At 35.8% G+C, this 21203-nt stretch overlaps 1 protein-coding gene across 1 annotated transcript; it reads left to right on the top strand.

Annotated features, from left to right (window-relative positions):
* Positions 1-1429: 1429 nt before the first annotated feature.
* LOC135683027 (uncharacterized) lies at positions 1430-20163 on the top strand. Its single transcript, XM_065198153.2, has 22 exons — positions 1430-1576; positions 2470-2606; positions 3033-3223; positions 3899-4024; positions 4183-4286; positions 4898-4956; positions 5572-5697; positions 6198-6290; positions 6731-6912; positions 7323-7443; positions 7793-7908; positions 8705-8858; positions 9371-9484; positions 9894-9942; positions 10434-10479; positions 11439-11582; positions 13065-13210; positions 14150-14259; positions 14698-14820; positions 15395-15444; positions 15838-18161; positions 18797-20163. The coding sequence occupies exons 1-22, from the start codon at positions 1471-1473 to the stop codon at positions 19042-19044; spliced, it is 4869 nt and encodes a 1622-aa protein (XP_065054225.2). The 5' UTR covers positions 1430-1470; the 3' UTR covers positions 19045-20163.
* The last annotated feature ends 1040 nt before the right edge of the window (positions 20164-21203 follow it).

Genomic DNA, 21203 nt, shown 5'->3' with positions numbered 1-21203 from the left:
GCAATTCCTTAGATTGGATATTTAACTTCAGTTTGCTGAAAAGCCTAAAAAATATTTAGGCAAGAGTATGGATTTTAACATAATTCAATGGATGATGGGCGAAATTTTGTAACTTGTATCATTTTTCCAAGTATATTTTTTCATTATCATTTGAATTTCAGATGTTCATAGAGAGTATATTCACTTCAGCAAAATAAATTGTCTTTATAGTTCTCTCCTTTCTCATTCAAAAATTCGGGTTTGTTAACCCCTTCTATTATACATATTATAGTTTGTCTCTGAATCAGCAAGGTCCAATCAGTCTTTTTGGTTGATTTTAATATACGACAAGGACTCTTTAACACAAGTATATCAGGTATGGCAATGAGTGTAGCTTCTAGAAGCTAGAAGTTGCCTTCAGCGTAGCCCTCACCTCTTTAGGATGACAGCCCTGATAGATAGGTAGTTAAATCAAGTGGTGTTCAACTTTTAAATGTGAAGTGTATGGTGCTCCAACAACTTTTGACATGGACTGTTACTTTCTTTCAACGAGGCACAAACAAATTTGCAAAAATTCTTACTGGAAAGAGAATCAAGAGACCAGTCATTGTTAATGGGTGGGGTGAAGCGGAAGATATTTTTGGAAGGGTTAAGTTATTTTCTTGGCCTCTCAAATTCATTCAGCCACAATGTTGTTCTCCCCCCCCCCCCCTAAAATCCAAAAATAATTTTTTCAAAGCCAACATGGAAAGACAGCACATTTACTGTCTAAATGATATAAAGTTTACAGAAATTAACTTGAGACACAAATTAAAATATCAAACTATTTGTTTCAGTGGCGGAAATTCAGCCTTTCATTTTGGGGGGCTTCAGGCCTACGATTTTTCGACAAGATAACATCTTGGATCATGGAGCCTTGTAATTGTAATTAGATATACAATTCGCAAGCAGTTTTGATTTTTGACATATGTAGTTTGTTTGATCATTTAGTATTGGCTAATATTGTATCAGGTATTTTGAAGGGCACAGAGAGGTTATAAAGGCCCCTGGGGCAAAAGGGGAAACGCGGACAACCTGCGAACGAAGCGAGCAAAAAAATTAGGAAACATGTTTTTTAGATTTGCTTAAGAAACATTTCAAAACGATTTGATGCAGTCATTTCGGAACGTTAAACGTTTGTTTTGATTCGTTTTGATTTTTAATGATGAACGTTCATTATAACTATTTTTACAGTTTTTATAATTCTTAATGAAATAACAGTTTTCAATTTTGACGGACATTATTTATGGCCCCCTCTTGCGTATCATTATTTCACCTAGTCCCCCCCCCCTTGAAGGTAGAAAAATTCTTGATGGAACCCTCAAATTCTTCCGCCCAACCCCCACCATTAATAATGACTGGTCTCTTAATTGTGCTTGCAAAAGGCAGCGTCTGTTAGACTTTTGTTTTATTTTAATAATTTTATTCGAAATTTTCTACTGCTCGCAAGGCATGTCTTCGGATAGACGATCGACGAGCCACCTTAATAGACACAAATCTTCGGCATTGGCGGGAAAAAAGATGGAGGAGAGTTCAGACGACCTCGAAGCGAAAAAAAGTAATGCATGTTTTTTATTTTTTATTAAGGTTGATTGCTTTTTTAGGTAAACAGTAATATTTCAGTTTTTATATTTTTTGATCTCAAGGAGCTGATCTATTGTTATCGTTAAAGTTAGATGGTTTCCTGCTTTTCCATGCTTACCTAGGCCGCATACAGGAAATTGTTTCTCCTTTGAATCTAAGCCTTGTCCATATGCTGTTTATGAGAAAGAGATTTATGTTAACACTAATGCTACCTTTTTTATTCAATGTTTTGACTGGGCGATTAGGATCAGCTAGGCTATAAAATTTAATTATATCGATACATTTGAACGGTTATATGGAAAATACTGCCAATTCACGATTTAAAGTATTGCTGGGCAGTATTAATACATTTTGTTTATTGCAAACTTTATTTTCCTGTCATTCATTTTACTGAATATTTTTAAAAGTATTGTCATTTTTTAGTGTTCATAATGATCTATGGCTTCTTTACCAAATCTTATGTTGTTAAAGGCAGTCTGTCCCCTATTGTGCTCAACTTTATTTTCATGGGAGTGAAATTCGTGCACCATTGAGCTTGATCGATAATTAAACGAATTAAACCAATCAAAGGCAAGTTTGTTTTAAAATGGCTGTGTTCGCATTGTAGTGAAGCTGTGCTGTTTCTGCAACAGATATGTCAACAGCAAAAGGAAATGCTTCCATTATCATATCCCAATAATTAAATCTTCTTGCAATTCCCAAAAGCTTTTTGCTCACAGTTTCAAATGTTGTCCACTACTGCAGCTAGGCTAGCAAAAGCAAGCTCGTAATCCCTTATCCGTTAAGACAGGAAGACTTATTGTTCATATTTAGCCAGTCATTGAGGGGACAGATTGCCTTTAATTTGTCCTTTTATTTCTTTGTTAGAGAAATTTTATGAGCACATTCAAGATGCAAAGCTGAAAATAAAAGAAGGTCTCTACAATGAAGCACTTGCCTCTTATAAAAAAGCAGAATCTATTCATTCTTCTGAAAAATTACAGCAAAAAATCACAAAACTAACTGTAAGTGGTGATTTTGGTGGTGGTTCTTTATATATTGCTTAATTATTCTAGTTTATTGGAAAAAGATTAGGCATATAAACAATCATAAACTTTAAAAATCTGTAAATTAGGGTGATTGCAGATATATATAATTCATTTGTGAAAGACTTTTTGCTAGAGAAATTAAAATCTGCCAAAAATATAATCCAATTCAAAGGAGTCATTAGAAATGAGGCAGGTCCATCTGCAGATGCAACATAGGCCCATGCAAATGTTTTAATTTTGAAGTTGCAAATGTATATTCATTTGAGTTGTAAGAAGATGATTTTTTATTTAAAACAATATACAAGTCATCCAAGTTTTTAATTGTACAAATAATAAACTTTTCTCTAGCCAAATTTGTTTGAATCTTGTTAGTTCTAAAAGGGAATTTTTATTAAATTACAGAAATTTTTAGAGGAATTGGAACTTGATGACAGTGACTCTGAAGATGTTGGCAATCACTATGAAAATGTAGATGGCTTCAAGATATATAAGGAATGCTGGGATAAGCTTTATCCTTATCAGAAAGATGGAGTCAGATGGTTTTGGAACCTCTATACTGAAAAGAAAGGAGGAATTTTAGGAGATGATATGGGGTTTGTGTTTTCATTTTGTTTATAAATTGGTTATTGTTTATAAAAGTCTTTTAGCACTTGCACGAAAGAAACATTTATCAGGTTGCTTCCAAGCCAGCTTATAATCTTTCACTGTAACTCTAGCAAGATTTGCCCAGACAGGGGTTGCTGTAGCGAAGTTTTTCCACTTGATGACACTGATGATAGAAATGTTATCCATAAACAACAAATATATGTTGAAACTCATAGACATAAGAACTGAGGGTACAGCACCTCTTTTTCTCTACATGTGTCCACAATTTTTAAATGCCTCCTATGTCTGTGGTGAGAATTGTTTTGCAAACAAAGTTCAATGAATTAATAACCCTGCAGAAATCTGTTTTCTTTCAAAAAAGGCCTTGCGTAAGGCATCGTGATGCATATTTGAAACTATACAAGGTTTTGCACATCCACCTTTTGGCTCAAACATTTCACATTTTTCCAATATATCTAAATTATGGTTATTGGAAAATGGAAGATGTAAGCTTTTTTCTTTGTAAAATTTGCCCAACTTTCCAGCACTTACTAAAAATTCTCTTTATGAATAATATCAGTTATTTGGAATAGCTTATAGCTTCCCTATTTGCCTATTCGACATATCTTTATAGAATGTAGTAATTCTATAATAGGTATATGTTTGGGTTTATCTTGTTTTAGGCTTGGTAAAACAATCCAAGTGATTGCATTTATGAGTGGTATGTTTGATCAAGGTCTTGTTAAGTATGCATTGATAGTTGTCCCAAAGTCTCTGCTGACAAATTGGATCAATGAGTTTGGAAAATGGTGTGTATAATGCTTGAAAATTTTTTATTTGACTTCTTGATATAACCTAGTGCATGGCTGACATTTTAAATGATAAGTTTGTGTTCATATTTCAACTTAAAGAAAGATTAAATGTGGAATTTAACCTGGACTGATTTAAATCTTGTCCCTTATTTCAGGTCACCAGGTATTCGGCTAGCAGAATTTCATGGAACAAAGGCAAAGCGTGAAAAAGAACTAGACAAAATACAAAGGAAAAGTGGTGTCATTTTGACTACATATGGTATTGATTTGTTTAATTCTGTACTGAAATTTAACTTATTAAATGATAAGAAGCATAGATTTAATCAAACATATACTGTTTTATTTTCCATATGAATTGCTTAATAGATATTTTTGGTGAAATGAAAAAGAAATATTAAAGGATTGAAGTTTTCAAAGATAAAGAAATTTGATAATGTAAGCCTGGCCTTTGAGGTGTCTAGCAGGGCCTTCACTTTCAGAAATAATGTACAGCTGTCTCTGGCAAGTTTATATATATAAGTTTGGTTACATTGTCTATGTAACCTTTGAAGTGATATCTGAAAACAAAACTTATCCCTTTGCATTTTTCTGCAAAACCTATCCGAAATTTTTTTATCAAAATGTTAATGGGTCCTTGTTTGAGACTAAATTATTTGGAAAACACTAATTTACATCTTGCAGTTCACTTGCTATCAAAGCAAGTTTTGCCATTTAGCTTACAGTAGAAAACTCCAACACATATATATATATGCCACTCTAAATAAGTGGTGAACAGCTCAAGGTTTCAAACTAGGAAGTGCTGGGATGTCAGCTGTGAGTTCAACAAAGATTATTCTCCATGAAAATAATTATCTTCGATTTTATTTCAAGGGACCCTGAGCACAAGTCATGAGCAGCTTGCAGAGTTCCATAACCAAAGGTTTATTTGGGTGAGACTTAAATTAAAGATAAAATGGCTTTGAAAAAAGCTAGCATTTTGATACATACTAACTCTTTAGTTCATAAAACGTCAGAACATAGTCTGTACCACCAAAAAATTGTTTTCTTATTATAGTGAACAGGGAGAACTATGCAATGTTTCACCAGCAAATATCTTGGATCAAATGAACTAATTTTATATCCAAGTCCAATGCCAAAATTTTTTGGCAGCTTTCAAGAGCTCTTTCAGTCATATACAATTAACCCAGAAGCAGATAAGTTCATTAAGTAACAAACTTTCATTACTCATTTGCAAATCATATAAATTGAAAATAATTTTTCATTATTTACTAAAAAGAATTTTCTAATTGATAGAACAATGAAATATTTTTTATGAAATTATAAGAGAAATTGTACAGAAGCCTTTTTAAATATGTCATATTTTATATCAATCTAAAATAGTTAATTAACCTTAATAGTACTAACAAGATATGTGATAATTAAAAACACAACATATATGTGAAATGATATCCGATGCAATCCCAAGTTTTTCGTTTTAATTTAGTAAATTTTGCAAGACTTTTCACATCTATTACCCCATCCTAATTGAACCGTATTTCTTTTAGGATTATATAATTCTTGACGAAGGCCACAAAATCAAGAACCCCAACAAGACATCAAAATGTGTTCGTTCTATTCCAGTAAAGAATCGTATTATTTTGACAGGAACACCAATTCAGAATAATTTATCGGTAACTTTATTTCTTTCGTAATATTTTCTTGATCCAGCTAGCTCTTTGCCTTATTTGCTTCCATTATTTTAACAAACACCCAATATTTGCTTTGGTGCAAGGATGGCTCAGTGTCTAGGTTCGCGGGCCACAGGTCCAAGGGTTTGGGGTTCCAGTCACTGACGTGACCAAACATTTAGCCAAAGTGAGGGAGTCGACAGCTCTCTGCAATTCCAGGCGTAGGAATTGCTAGGTGTGGTCACATCGAGAAGAAGGACTAGGACACTGCTCGATAAGCTTAACTTCTTATTGGCCTAAAAGGGAAGAAACAAATACATGTGTGGTAGAAACCATTACAAATAAAACAAAAATTACATACAAAGTTTGAATTAGCTACTAGGATCGAATTTTAGAGATTTTCAATAACGAATTCTGGTATTTTGACATAAACTATACGATAAGGCAAGTTAAGAATACTAATTTTGCAATATCATATTAATTGAAGACTCCCTTTTTTACAGGAACTCTGGTCGCTAATGGACTTTGTAACAGATGGAAGGTTGCTTGGGACACTCAAGACATTCAAGACAGAATTTGAAAATCCCATTGTCAGGGTAACTCTTAAGCTTTTCGTGTCTTTGAACCAGTCGTATCATTTATGTGGAAGCTTTTTGTTGCACAGCTGCCTTTTGATGTTCATGAAACTCTGAGGTTTCACGTAGAACGTTCCTGTTCTTTACATCAAAGCGTGTACAGCTCTGTTTATATGACATCGTTCAACGTAAGGCAAATCAGTAGACGGTAATTTCTATTGTGTGGAAGCATAGATAATGTTCTGTATGAGGGAGCATCAATGCTTGTTGACGAATAGTTATGCCGTTTTTATCCGGTGTTTGGAACGTTTAGTCTATTGCAAGGTGTTAAATATAACTGCAGGAAAGAAATGATCAATTGATAGAAAATACTTGATGTAGAAGCATTTTTCTCAGAAATGATTTTATTTATTTATAATTTCAAACTCTTGGTTGAGGAGTAATTGGACGCTTTTTCTAAGGCTAGGGAGCGTGATGCATCTACTTACGAAAAGCGAGTTGGCGACGAAATCTCAGAAACGTTGCGACAAATGATTGCAAAGCATATATTGAGAAGACGAAAAGCTGATGTATTCAAAGCTCAGGATGAAAGTACTGAGGTCGATGGGGTTGAAGATTCCACCTCGAATGATTCATCCAAGGAGTATGTTACCATGTTATCTCTCTCTTAATATTGTGATTTAATCTTTTAAAGATATAATCATGTTTTGAAGGGACATCACTCACTGGCAGGTATTGGCCACTCTACTACGGATAACAAAGAATTTTTTGTTTCCGTTCCTGTTGCTGAAGTGTTTAGAATCATTTATAATGATTTCAAATATTATTTTTAATACTCTAAAGATAATTTGTGGCTTAATTACCATACGGATCCTATTCGCAATACTAAGAGCCATTTTTAGTTGGTGATATTTATAGCGTTGGATTTTTAAACCTGTCCCCTTCCTTTTGCTTCAATGCTGAATTCGATTCTGTTTTTTACGTCTATGCTAAATACAATTGTCTTAGGAGATCCAAAAAGTCGTTTTTGTCTTGAATCAAATTCAATTGCAGGTCAGTTAGCAAAATGGATGTCAAGCTTTCGAAGAAAAACGACTTAATTGTATGGTTATACCTCTCTGATATTCAGTTGAAAATTTACAAGCAGTTCCTGCAGCTGGACTATATTGTCGAGGTATCGTTACGTCATACAATTTTTAGATTACCAAAGTGTTTTGATTATTATTCTCTTTGTGCTTTGATTGGGTTTAGCCTCCCTTCAGTAAGATTTCCCCTCTTATTCCACAAATAAAGAATGGCATTTAACTACTAACTGGCAATGATTGGGAAATTGTTTCTAAAATTGTCTCTATAATCATGGAATAGATAAATGTGCGATTTCTGGCTTTATAGTTATTTCACCATGATCTTAGTCGAACTGAATATACTGTATCTTGGCTCTCTGTAAAAACCAGCGGTAAACTCAGTATTGTTTTATTACTAATAACAATTACTATAAAAATATTTTTATGATTTTCTTCTAGGCGATGCACAGCACGAGATCTCCACTGGCACAGCTAACGATGTTAAAGAAGATATCTGACCACCCAAGATTGCTCTCAAATGCTGTTTGCGAGGCTCTTGGTTTCAGTGAAGACACGTAAGCTCTTGGATACAAATGCCTTTTCTGTTTGGGAGACGAACAAAAGCGAGTGTTTTTAATGAGTGAGGCAGCTCCCCGTTTTTAAGACAGAAAATGTGCGCATAGAACTTGATCTGCTCTTTGACTCCATGAGGGGAGCTGCCTCTCTTATTAAAAAGCTTTTTATCATTCATTTACCGAACAAATTCTTTATAAAAATTTTGCAGTTCCTCTGCTAGTGAATTATCGAAGGTAGAAAAAACGACATGCATATTTACGGATATGCAACTATAATGTATTGTAAGTTATCCAACAGTTTGTTTGTTGTACGAATTTCGCTGAGTGGATATTAAAATTTTTAAGAACGAAATATCAGTGGCTTGTGTCAAACGATATTATTGTTCTGAGAGATTGAGCATTGAATAAGGCATTAGGTTATCACACAGGCGCTATTAATCGTATCTCCCTTTTAGAAATTATCAAGATCTTATATTCCCAAGTCAACGCCCCCTCCCTTAGATCTATTGTGTTTGCTATGATTTTAATGTAAAAATCTTAGAAGCTTTCCTGTGAGTTCCCCCAAGTTCTCCTTGCACGGTACCTCTGTTAAAAACTTTCACTTAGAAGAGCTCTGTATGGATTAAAATACCTTATGTTGGTAGATACTAATTTTGTGTTTCCTGTCCCTGCATGACACCTGTCCAACGCTTTAAGAAAACCTCTGTATGGATAAGATAAAGTACCCTATTTTGCTAGATACTTATTTTATGTATGAAGTCCTCCTATGATTAATTACTATATTCTAACCAAACAGAGGTGAGTGTGAAGACATTCTTGTCGAAGAATCTTCAAAACTTCAGTTCGTGTTAGAGCTTGTGAACAGCTTTGTCAAAGAAGGTCATCGTGCTCTGATATTCAGTCAATCTCGTAAGATGTTGGATATTGTGGACAAGGTTCTCTCGAAACAGGTGGGTCTCTTATCTTCATTTGTCTACCTTTCGTGTTGTTTTTGAATTTTTTTGTTTTCTTTAATTCTGGAGAGTTTTCGACTGGCTTTGCTGTGGTGCTTGACAGCATCATCAGATCATTGTTACATATATAGCTTGTTAACTTCCTTAAGTATTCTGCAAGAGACGGGTTATCTTCAATGTGACTTTTGGTCTCGAGTAATGATCGATAAACAGTCTCAAAAACGATTTCCAAAAACTGTTCCGAAAAATGATCTTGAAAAAGGGTCTCAAAAACGGTAACGGTCCGAAAATGGTATTGAACGGTCCAAACAATTCTTTTTGTTAACTTCAAGATTGACATTTTTAGACTAACATTTCATTAAAATATGTAAACAAAGAATTTCATTGTAATTCATCAGTAGTAAGTACTGCTGTGTCTAAGAAAACAATCTTTGGATGGTTATATAGTTATGTCTCGTGATTTCAAGATCTGTACAGTGTTTTGATTTGAAGTGCTGTTACCTTCAAAGGGTGTCAAGTTGCTCAGATTCGACGGTAGGATACTGGACCCAGCTGAACGGCAATCATTGATTGAAAAGTACCAAAACGATACCAGCTACACTTGCTTCCTGCTCACGACTCAGGTATTCGATTAGGCACCCTTACTATTGCTTAGAAAATGCATTTGGAGTTTCTAATATATTGCTATAATTTGATATCTGATTTCGGTTATGCAACATCATCATAATAACCAGGCTTACAAAACTATCATTATCATCACTATAATCACTATCATAATCAATGATCATCATTTTTAATTACTTTCATCATAGCCATCAAGCATCATAAGCCACCATCATCAAAAACTATAATCAAATTTAATCATCCGTCAATCATAATCAATTATTATCAACCACCAATCCTTAATCACCATAAATACCATCAATAATAATTACAAATCATAATCAATCATTATCAATCACCAATCATTATCAACTACCATCATCAATTACAATCATTATTAACCATTTCACTCGACTTTGTTAAATTTAGGTTGGTGCAGTAGGGCTGAACCTTACAGCGGCGGACAGAGTGATAATCTGTGAGTTTATTATATCATTAATTTCTTAGCAGATCTGGCAACGAAAATCTTTTTATAGAATATTTTTCAGTCAGCTAGTTTCTGATGGCTTCCTTTTTTGCTCAAAGCTTAATGTTGTAATGGTCATTTTTCTCTAAAGCTGTTGCCTGAACACGTCAGCATGTTGTTGATAATTCTATACATGCCTTTATTCTTTATGCTTTGTAAAAGAGCGCCACAACATAAAACAATATACCCATATCATGAAAATTTGAAAAAAACCGAAATTTAACGTATTGTTTTATACGGTAGGCGATTTAATTTCAGAGTAACAGTATGGCTAAATGAAACTTTGTTTTGGCGTTCAGGTAGTTTTAGCACAATTACTTTATAACTCTAGTGAAAGCCAATACTATATTGGTTATTTAATAATTTTTTATTTAAAACAAACTATAAAAATCAAACATAAATAGGGGACTAAGTTTCAAACAACTTTTTAATTCCTTTTTTAGTTGATCCAAGTTGGAACCCAGGGAATGATGCCCAGGCAGTTGACAGGTAATTTGCATTGGTTGTTGTGTACATTCATAGTTATTGCTTTGTATCCTTGAAGAAAAAATCCTATGTGAACAGAATATCAACAGAGAATAGAAAGGTAGGTACTTTAGCAGTTTTAGCATTATTATGAAGGCATTCGTACTACTGCGAGGGGATATCTTCCCTCGCCTTCTATCGTCTCCTCCGCAGTTCAGATATGAATGACTCAGCAATGAATGACAACGATGAAAATCGTTTCACCATAAGCGTTTCACCGAGTGCTAGAGACTTCAATGCTTTTCGTTATCCTACTAAATTTTTTTTGATGTTCTTATTACACTTAAATGTTTTTGTCAAAAAGCAACCAAGTATAGCAATAATACGTATAAGCCCCTCTGAAAACCCAATCGATGCAAAAGATTGTGGGTGACACGCAGTATAATTAAAAAAGAACAAGTTTTGTGCCCGAAAGATTTAAAGGTTCTCTATTGCAAAAGTCAATGAAAAGTGAGTATAACTCTAGTTATAATTGATTGGCTGATTTTTCAAAATCTAATTGGGTCAAAGGCTTTTCCAAAACTCGATTCTGAATAGAAAAGCAAGTTAATAGAAAGGCAGGTTAATAGAATTATTACAGTAGTTTAGCATTGACCATCGATAATGTACAGCTCGTATAGAAACTCTCCTTTGGATTCTGTGATAATCATATTTATTTCAATCTGATACAGTCAATTCCCTAAGGTCATTAAAGCTGAAAATCTACATGTGTACCATCAGTCTATAAGCCCTTTAAAGTAGCGGCCAGAAAAGCGAAAAGAAGAGAGAATTTCTAAATCATCTCACTCTTAGGATTCTTGATTTGGTCAGAATAAGCGTTTTTTATTGCCCAGAGGTGTTTTCAAGACATATCTATCTTTACAAAAAAGGGTCTACCTTTTTTGAGTTTCCAATGAATTTCTTACAGAAGTTCTTTGTTATAGAGCTTATCGAATTGGACAGAACAAAGATGTGATCATTTACCGGTTAATAACGTGCGGGACGATTGAGGAGAAAATTTATAGAAAACAGATCTTCAAGGATGCCTTGTCAAAGCAGACGACAGGAACATGCAAGAACCCACTGAGGTAATTTGAACATGGCCTAGGTGGCAAAGCTTATAAGTCAGAAAATGCAAAGGCTCTAAAACGCCGCTTTTTAAGGCAAGGAAAACAAGGCAGGGTTTGGGCGTGGCAGTGTCATATCTTTTGTTTTCATCGTCATCGGCCCTCTTCACAGTCATTGACCGCTTGACCGCCATGTTTCCAAGGCTCTGGTGAAAAATTTGTTACCTGCCTAATATTTTGTTGCACTAAACTAGAGATTTGCAAAAGCGTCCCCCTTAGCTTGCATCACAGGCCATTTTCTTAATGAGAACATTTTGTCTTTCTTCTTCTTCGGACTATGGTAGTCATACCAGCTAAATTTTCCTCTCTTTCGCAAAACAGTGTTTTTATGTACCCTTTTCAGTGCCTTTGGAATCTACCATACCCGGTAATTATCTATACAACCAAAATCGTTTTGAGAGAGCGAGTTTTGCGTCGGTCTTTTTACGTGTAGCTTTTTATTGCAAAGCGACGAAGGAGCAAAGCATACATTTTCCGAATCCCGGAATCTTGACCCACTCGCAGTGCATATATTCAGTAATTGACCGCTGACATAAGGATCAGCAGTGTCAAAAGAGATTCTCAACTTTGGTGTGTGTCAAAACACGGAAAGAGATATAACTGTCGTGAATATTTGAAATTTCGGTTGTTTATTAGCTAAATACTAGGTACTTGATATTTTTTCGCAGATATTATGGGTAAACCAAAATGTAGTGGGCAAAGATGGCATGATTGACTTGTGTTTATAGGATAAAACTAAATCCTACTTCGCTATCATATTTCTACCTGCTCCAGTGTCATTGGCTGATTTAGCTATATGCTACCTGTCCAATAAACACGATGGGCTTTTTCAAAGAAGCCTTCCTACCACATTTCTACCTGCTCTGGATAATCCAGCTACATGTTACCTGTCCAACATAAACCATTTTCCTATTCGTGATAATTTTTTTATCACATTTCTATCCGCTTTAACGTGATTGGCTTATCCAGTTACATGCTACCTGACCAATAATCACGATTGGTTTATCCATGCTTTCTATCATTGAATTAATGGATATACCAATCACATTAATGAGCGTATTGAATTGATAGTTTGTCTCAATACTCACAGTTATATAGTTATTAGCAAACAGTTTTTGTTTTCAAAATGATTTGCGACTCCAGCCGACGTTTGTCCAATTCTGCGGCTCCTTGATTTTAAGCATGCATCGGATACCAAAAAACTTATGCTTGAGGGAGAAGCATTCCGCGTCTTCATACTAGCCAACCTCTCCATCCTCCATCAAAGATCTATTAGCCTTAAGAAAATATTACGTTGTTATATGATTCTTGGTTTTCAATAACTGTTTGAAAATTTCATTATTGTTCATTTTTACCCTAATGATTATAGTTAAAAATTTCGTTAATGCCTTTACATAAAGTCATTTTTTCAATTTAGGTGTGTATATGCATTGCTTTTTGCAGGTACTTCGCAAGACACCAACTTCGTGAGCTATTTATTCTAGGGGATACGACTTTTTCTGAGACGCACGGTATTTTGAGAGAACTGAGTGGTGAAATGAAATGGGATCCATCGGTGGAAAGTCATTTGGGCTTTTTGAAATCACTAAGTAAGAAATGCAGAATAGTTTTTGCGAATATTAATTTTTGTGCTGATAGGGTGTATGCTTTATCCTGAACTGAAGAAGTTAGTTTATTTAAAAAGGAACGTTTAACTTTTGATGAGTCTGCAGGGGATTATATTTAAAGCTTAGAAAGTTAAGTCAAAATTTGTACATGGGTATAACTTATCTTTTAATCGTTTGGCATTTATCTGATGTTTTATAGACTAAGGAATGCGATGAGGAATGTTTCCACATTTTCTGAAAGTGTTTAAAATATGCGTTTTTAAACATGCGTGCTGTAAACACGTTAGTTGAAAATATTGGTGCTGAGAATATGACTTTGGAATTTGGAGATTCTCAGCAGAAACCAGCAGAGGCAAAGAAAATTTTCCCTAAGTACAGTGTTTCCTTAGAAGGATTTGTCAAGTTTCGTTTCGCATTTTTTCATCCAGCAAATGACACTTATGTTTACGAATCTTTCGAGAATCAAGCCACGGCATAACACCCTAGAAAGCAATAAAGAGTTATATCTCAACTCGATTGGGCAAGCTTTTGGAGTAGTAACGCAGTTTGATGGTGCTTGTTCAAGCACCAAAATAACGAATTTCTGAAAACATGTGGAATGAATTTATTTGATGCTTATTTAATCGATCAAATTGGTGTTAGATGCTAATATTTCGTTTTTATTATATGTTCTAGTATTTAATATTTATCATGGTAGAGCAATCAATCAGTGTAAAATACCTCAGGGTATAAATTGTTATTTTCATAGTTATAAGCTTGCAGATGTATTGATCTGAACTTTGTAAGCTCTAGTATAATATCTCTAGGTTTTTTGGTGTTTGGCCATTGCCCATTGAGTAAGTGTTTATCGATTAACTGAAAATATTAGTCGTTCCTGCATTGATCAAATATACATTGGAATATATTTTCTGTTCCTTGAAGATATCTTTGGGGTGAGCAACCACAGTTCGGTTTACGCAAAGGAGGAAAGGAATGTCGAGGAAGAAGTAAATGTAAGGGGGGTGGAATTCGATATGCAGGTGGTAGAAAGGGTATGTTTGTTAATTTTGTATGATGTTTTTTCATCGATCTTGAAGTTTGAACCTTTTACGTATAAGCCCTGCTAACAGTCTTCTGACAGTAGCGTCCCCCTTCCAATTCAATTTATTCTTATGAGCAAGTTTGTTTATAAATGAAAATCTTATAAAAATATATTATTTTTTCAAAGATGGCCAAATAATAGTTTTTACATCTATGCATCTGACCTTAGATGCTATATTTTAGATCTTGCACTGACTGTTGCGAGCAGACAATGAACTTGAAACTTTGCATTTAATGTTCTCAGTTTCACTTTTTATGCTATATGCTTAACATTTACCTGAATGTTTCTCACTCAAACGAATTCCCCACAAGTGTTTTTCAAATTATCAATGCAGTCCTATTTGCCCTATCAGTTAACACTTTATATTATTCTGTTACTGATACAACAGGCAAAAAGAGCCCAAGACCTAGTCATGTCTGAAGTGAATCTATGCGATAGAATATCTCATCTTTCAATCAACGAATCATTCAAGCCAACTGATATTAGAAGATACCTGCCAACTTTATCAAAAGTATGTTGTTTTTTTTTGTATTTGAGGCATAATACCAGTATTACTTTTAACTTTTTAAAGCTACCCTAGACATAATATATGATATAATTCAAAGCTGCTGTATAGCTTCATGTCTACGATTGATAATGGCTTTCTTGCTTTTTAAAAGCTTGCCGTTAGGTCTAAAAACAGAGCGGCTTCCTTACCTTCCTTGTCAAGTAAAATTCATCTTCTTCATCTAGAAGAACCTCCTTCAACCCGATGCAACATTCCTCGTGTACTATATTTACGGATAATCAATATTTATTTGCCACGTGCGATTTTTACTTATCTTGTGATTTTTCAGTTTTTAAAAATAACAACCCTTTTATTTTCAAGTCCAAGACCACTAAATATAGTCAATCATTTTCTCACACTCGCTTCAGATTGGACTTCAGTTGTCGAATTGCTGTTATTCATATCCTATTTATGTCCATGTAATGCCCATTTGAAGTTATTTTCAAATTTGCCTCCTTTAGCTGCTATATAGAGTATTCTCAATAAGATACGTTATAAACACTATCCAGCCAATCATTGGTCTTGACTTTCAATTTAGGATGAAAAGAAGAAGCAAAAAAAGCGAAGCTCCGGAACAGAAGTAGTGAGGTATTTTTCGTTGATATTTTCTCTATTCAGTTTCATTATCATTAGTCTTTTTCCATATAAGGCATATTCCATATAAGGCATATTCCATATAAGGCATATTCCATATAAGGCATACATATTTCATATCAAGCATGTTCCATATTAGGCATGTTCCATGTTAGACATATTTACATTTGGAAATATTTATTTATGTGAATGCAAAGTAAAATTGAAAGGGAAGCGAAAAGTTTCAATGCTATTACCAATATTTATGTACTTGTTATTAATTACCTGGCACCAATAGTCTTATGTCACTTCAGTAAGAAGTTCTTTCTCCTATCAAGAAAGCTTTGCACGTGAACCTATATGTCTCATCAACCGGTTTCAACAGGCCTTCCTGGTTTTCCATTTTAGCGTGGTAGTACCCGATTCACCAACTGCATCACACAACTTTGGTTCACCCGATGGAGAACAGCCAAGAAATCATGTTGGAAATGTTATCGAAATTAAAGATTCCTTCACAGAAGGATCGGAAAGCCCTCAAAAATCCGACAATAACAGTAGCGACCATCTGGTCGAAGATTCTCCAACTGGAACATCAGAAGGGTCTGGCGAAGACGAGAAGACTGGTGTCATTAGCCCTGTAGGATTGTTGCCTTTGAATGGCAGTAGCCATGACTATATTGGGATATCACCAGTTAAAAAAGAAATTTTCATTGAAGATTCTGATGAAGAAAGGCCTGCAAATGTTCTTGTCTCCAAACAGCATTCTCCAGAACGCGGTACCGACTCGAATTGCTGTTTATCTGCGAATTTTGTGCAAGATTCGTTTGATGACAAAACATGCCCTGCAGTGAGTCAAATGAGGTCAATTTCTACCAACGAATATTTGCCTAATGGGGACTTGCAAGCTAGCACAGGAGAAGATTCTCTATCGCACGACGAAAAGGAAAGTCTCTGTTCCAAGAATTCCGTAAACGTTGACGCCAGCAGCGCATCTTATGTTGATATGGTTGATGACATGTGTAGTCCAATCAGCAATATTTCTTTACATCAAGAACCAATCAGCACATCGTTGAACGCTGCTGTTGATAAGTCGGTTTTCACTCCGGATTCTGTAATGCCAATCACTAATGCAGTCGCAGCCTCAAGTACTGTGGCCTCTACCCCAAAATCGGCCATAGCAAGAGACTCCCTTTCTGCCGTTAAGGATTCTCCGCGTAAAGATCTTCGACGGTCGGCTGCAGCACTTATTTACGGTCTCACCAAAACCTACGACAACACTGCGAATTCTCCAACTGAGGTCTCTGTAGAAGTTGTAGACATGGCTTGTAGTCCATTGCGTGTCGAGGAAAATGAAAATAATTTTCTCAAGGAGCCGGCTAATGGTTCAAGTGTGAACCTGCAAACATTATCTGCAAATTCATCTGCCTATGGGAATGACCAGAGAGTGAGCTTTGGTCTCCACGAAGTAGTCAGGCATTATGATATCAACGCCCAGCAGTGTTCGACACCGCACCAGGAAAAGCCTGTACCTCCGATAGATGTAAACGTGGATAGGCGACGGACCTTTAACTGGAGTGCAATGGCCAACTTGCAGATCACAGAGAAGTCATTAGAGTCAGATGGCTTCTCAAACGATGCAGGGTCCGAGTCACTGTTTTCGAATTCTGCTAACAAGCTAGGGAACCAATCCCAACCGGCATCGACTGATTTGGGGAATTCGGCAACTGGGATGTGCACTTCATCTCAATATGCTACGTCACAATCACTGTTTTCAGAACTGACCGCTGATGGATCAAAAGACAAATCTGCGCAGAATTCTCAGCGCAGATCAAAATCAATGCAGGGTGAAATGGCAAACTTGCCAGAAAATCTAGATGATGACGACATTCAAGAAGCTGAAACGATATTGATCACCCCAAGAGACAATGATAATAGTATGCTGGATTTAAGTATGGGAGAATATACAAGTGACAGGAACACCATTGGACCTGGTAATTTCCCAAACGGTAGCTCGCACAGTGGTAAAGATGCCAAGTCTTTGAATGGCTCATATCGACACATTGATGAAAGTAATGAAAGTTGTGAATTCACGGTTAAGGGTGAGACCTCGACAAGTCTTGCAAATCAAACGAACGGTGATGATTTGTCCAGCAATGAGGAGACTGGTGATTATGATGATTGTAATGATGATGACTCAGTTTCTTCAAATGAGTTGCAGATGATTAGCCTTTTATCAGGCAATCGATCAATCAATCGCGAACAAGCAATCAGCGACCATGAATATCCAGATGATTTTGATTCAGAAAGCGATTCTAGTGATTCTGACGACGAGGTTTTGTTGCACTCAAGACGCAGTCTGAGAAAGAGCATTTTAGGCAAAGGTACGTCACTGATTGCTAGCGACAATTCTCCAATGGCAGTGAAAGAAAGCCCAATATTGCACCACTCAGATGGATCAATTGACTCACAGTCAGAGGAAAGGGCGAGCATCAACGAAGAACCCGTTCGGGCGGACCAAAGTCAAGGCAGCTACCTATCTGAGCAAGAGGTAGCAACCCAGCCTTGCAATCAGGACGCGGCCACCCCTCCATTGTACGTCTGGGACAAACCATTCTACCGGAGATGTCCTGGTAATACATCAAAGAATTGCCTCTTAGATGAAGGTTCTCAGTCGGCTGGAAGTGTGCTGGAAGTCTCGCGGCAGTCCATAACAGACGAAGTCAGCGCTCAAGGTATGAAGTGTGTCTATCTTTGGAGAATTAACGCTAAAAATTAATAGTATTTCAAGAGATCGTTTTGCTTGAGCATAACAGGTATTTTATCACCTTTTTCATATCAATAAATGTGATTTTTCAGTTTTCTGGAGTTTTTTAAGTTAACAGAATATTACTGTCTCTGTATTCCTTCTACTGACTTACTCGTGATCGAAAGAACATACGGTGAATCGACAAGCTTGAACCCTCACATAGATGTTTTAGTTACCCTTCAAGGATCTTTTTTATCATCTAAGGGGATTATGCATAAAATGATTATTTTGAATTTCACAAAGAGAATTTTATGAATGTAGAGCGCATTAAGTTTAAAGGCTTTAAAAGGCATCTAGCAGCAGGCATCACCGATGCAACGTTTTATCAGATTATAAACAACACTTCGATCATTAAGGTTTGGTTTTTTCTGTACCTGGATATAACAGAAGGCATAGCCAGCAACAGGATCAGCTTTTTAGAATAGATTGCTTTTCGCTGTTTGTTTTAAAATGGCCTTTCGAAACGCCATTCACTGAGAGTGTTTGTAAATGGCTCTTGAACAATGTTCAAACACTTTAATTTTTCCCAACGTGGCATTACCATAATTGTTTGTCTTTCAGAATCAACTGAACCTTGCCCCTGTCGCAGACATGTGCCAAGTGACGTGAAAATTCGACGATGTTTCTGTGTTCTCAGTTCACAAGAACGTGTTGAATACACGAATCACGTGAAAGAGGCAAAACGACAAGAGCACCTTGGGAACGAAACAAATGCCTTACTAGCCTTTTTAAAGGCCTTGGAAATTGCAGATCACGACTTGATGATGCAGAGAACAGCGTGTTTATTGCTAAAGAAACTTCAGCTCTAAGTGTTCAATAACAATCTAGCTTTGAATTAGAGGAAAGGGGTGGGTTAGCTACCAAATGCTTGACTAGGATAATTTGCTACAAAATTTTTCATTACGGGGTAACTGAATTTGTTCTATTGAGCTACTTTAGCTTTTTTATCTAATACGGATAGATTTTCTGACAGTGGTTTTATAAGAGATATTTGGGGCTTCAGTTGCTGATGTAGAAACAGTACCAGCACTCCAGTTAAAGGAGGACAGGGTGGGACGGTGTAAGTTGCGGAGGAGTGGGGTAGCTGTTCGTGCGGTCAGACAGTTCATCAATAATACCACAATGATCACTATATTCACAGAATAGGAATAATCTCCAAATGAGTTATTTTTACTCCTCTGTCCACTAAACATTTGCAATAGTTGTAGCCGCCCTCCCCCGATCCGCAATTTGCTTTCGGGTCCGAGTTGACAGCAGCAATAAAATGAAAATATAACCATTGTTTGTTTTACCATCTTTCAATCGTTTTTCTTCTCCCCCGCATCTCTTCACGCTCCTCCTCCGCACCCCCTATGGATCATCCTGAAACCCAGGGTAAGGTCAGGTTGAGTGTGCCTTAACAATTTGGTTATATAAATAGACATTACCAAACATAAATAACAAAGTTTCATTGTCCTGTAAATAAAATTGTTCACGGAAGGAATTTTGTCAGTCATCGACATTCATATGCTATTATTTCAAGTTTTTGAAACTGAAGTATCAGAATCGAAACGGGAAAACTGTCTTCCCTGTTTCACTTTTTGAAAAATGGTTTTGGATAGTGAGTTCCGTGTTTGCGCCCTATATACTAAAGCTACTTTATATTCTTTCTGCTTAAATGATTGGGTTTTCTTGACTACTGTATGCCCAAAATACCGCAGAGACTATAATCTGGGGATTATAAGAAGTATATATACAACATATAATTTTGAGTTTATCATTTTATACCCTCCCCCCTCCTTCTAGACAACTGGAACTGGTTTCCCATATCAAGTCCTTGATTCGTCGAGTGGTGCTCTCGATCGTTACATCATGTGTATATCTATTTTAAATGACTTATTGTGACTTGGCAAATAATTTTTATTTTGAATTGCGCATATTGAAACAGCTTCTAACTGTTTGCTTTGTATTTGAATATCTCGATTGCAGACACAGTAAATATTATACTAAATCGGGCCTTATGGCAGGTTAGCCATTAAATTCATCAATTTTTAAGAATATTCCCTGGTGCTTTACACCAATGAATAATTATTGGGAATCAAATGCTGGCTTCAAAAATTAAGTTTATACTAAGAACCCCCTTCTTAACTGGATATTTTGCTACTAGCAATACGATATCACGCTTTGATTTTTAGTTTCAAGCGAATTTTAGGTCTAGAACTAGAATTCATTAAAATTGCAAATTTTGGAATTTGTTCCATTAGACCAGTATTTTATAAATCTATTCTAATAAATATAAATAACATGTTAGCCAGGCAAATTGCATATTTGAAAGTTTCACGAGGACCTCACTATATTTCGTGTAGATTTCTGCATTTTCCCTCTGGTTTGCATGGATGAAAGATATCTTACGATAACATTCATAATTTCAAATTCGAATTTCTAATTCTTTCCGATTTTTTCATTTCTCGTATACAAAACGGTTTCAATTAGTAGCAGCTTGAGATATTTTTTATCTATTTTGAAGTAAATTTGCGGAAGAATTCTTTAAAGATGGGCTAGTATTTCTTTCTTTCTGTACTGTGCATGCGTGATTTAAAGGTAAGACTTGCCCAGAAGTTAAACAAACAAGGGCGTAGAACTGTTTTGAAGACCAGCCACAAAACAAACAAAGTCTTCTGTGTGATAGATTATTAATTAAGACAGTTTTAGTGTTTTTCCATCAGTCATCGTGGATGTAATCACATTTATATGTCAATTATACGCGCTAGGTAGTTGCCTGGTAGCTTTGGCTTTGGGTATCGAGAAAACCTGTATGAAAGAGCTGCGGGCAAGTTTAACAAGAATGCATGATAAGATTCCAATGCCATTGGACTATTGGATTATTTTGCCGTGGTCTGACGAAATTGGGATTACGGCGAATCAGAAATTTCCGCGACACCCACATGGGTTAAAAATTATTTTACTTGAACCAGTTGAACTGAATTAT

The sequence above is a fragment of the Rhopilema esculentum genome, chromosome 7 (genome assembly GCF_057945365.1).
Source record: "Rhopilema esculentum isolate cy_ngs chromosome 7, ASM5794536v1, whole genome shotgun sequence".
NCBI lineage: Eukaryota > Metazoa > Cnidaria > Scyphozoa > Rhizostomeae > Rhizostomatidae > Rhopilema > Rhopilema esculentum.
Note: the sequence above shows the minus strand (reverse complement) of the source record. Positions and strands in the feature narration are given on the sequence as shown.

Bases quoted from the DNA above. Each gene is read 5' to 3' on its own strand.
- LOC135683027 (XM_065198153.2), top strand. From the start codon at position 1,471: ATGTCTTCGGATAGACGATCGACGAGCCACCTTAATAGACACAAATCT. The intron at 1,577-2,469 runs GTAATGCATGTT...TTTCTTTGTTAG, and splicing joins CGACCTCGAAGCGAAAAAAA to AGAAATTTTATGAGCACATT. The intron at 18,162-18,796 runs GTATGAAGTGTG...TTTGTCTTTCAG, and splicing joins AGACGAAGTCAGCGCTCAAG to AATCAACTGAACCTTGCCCC.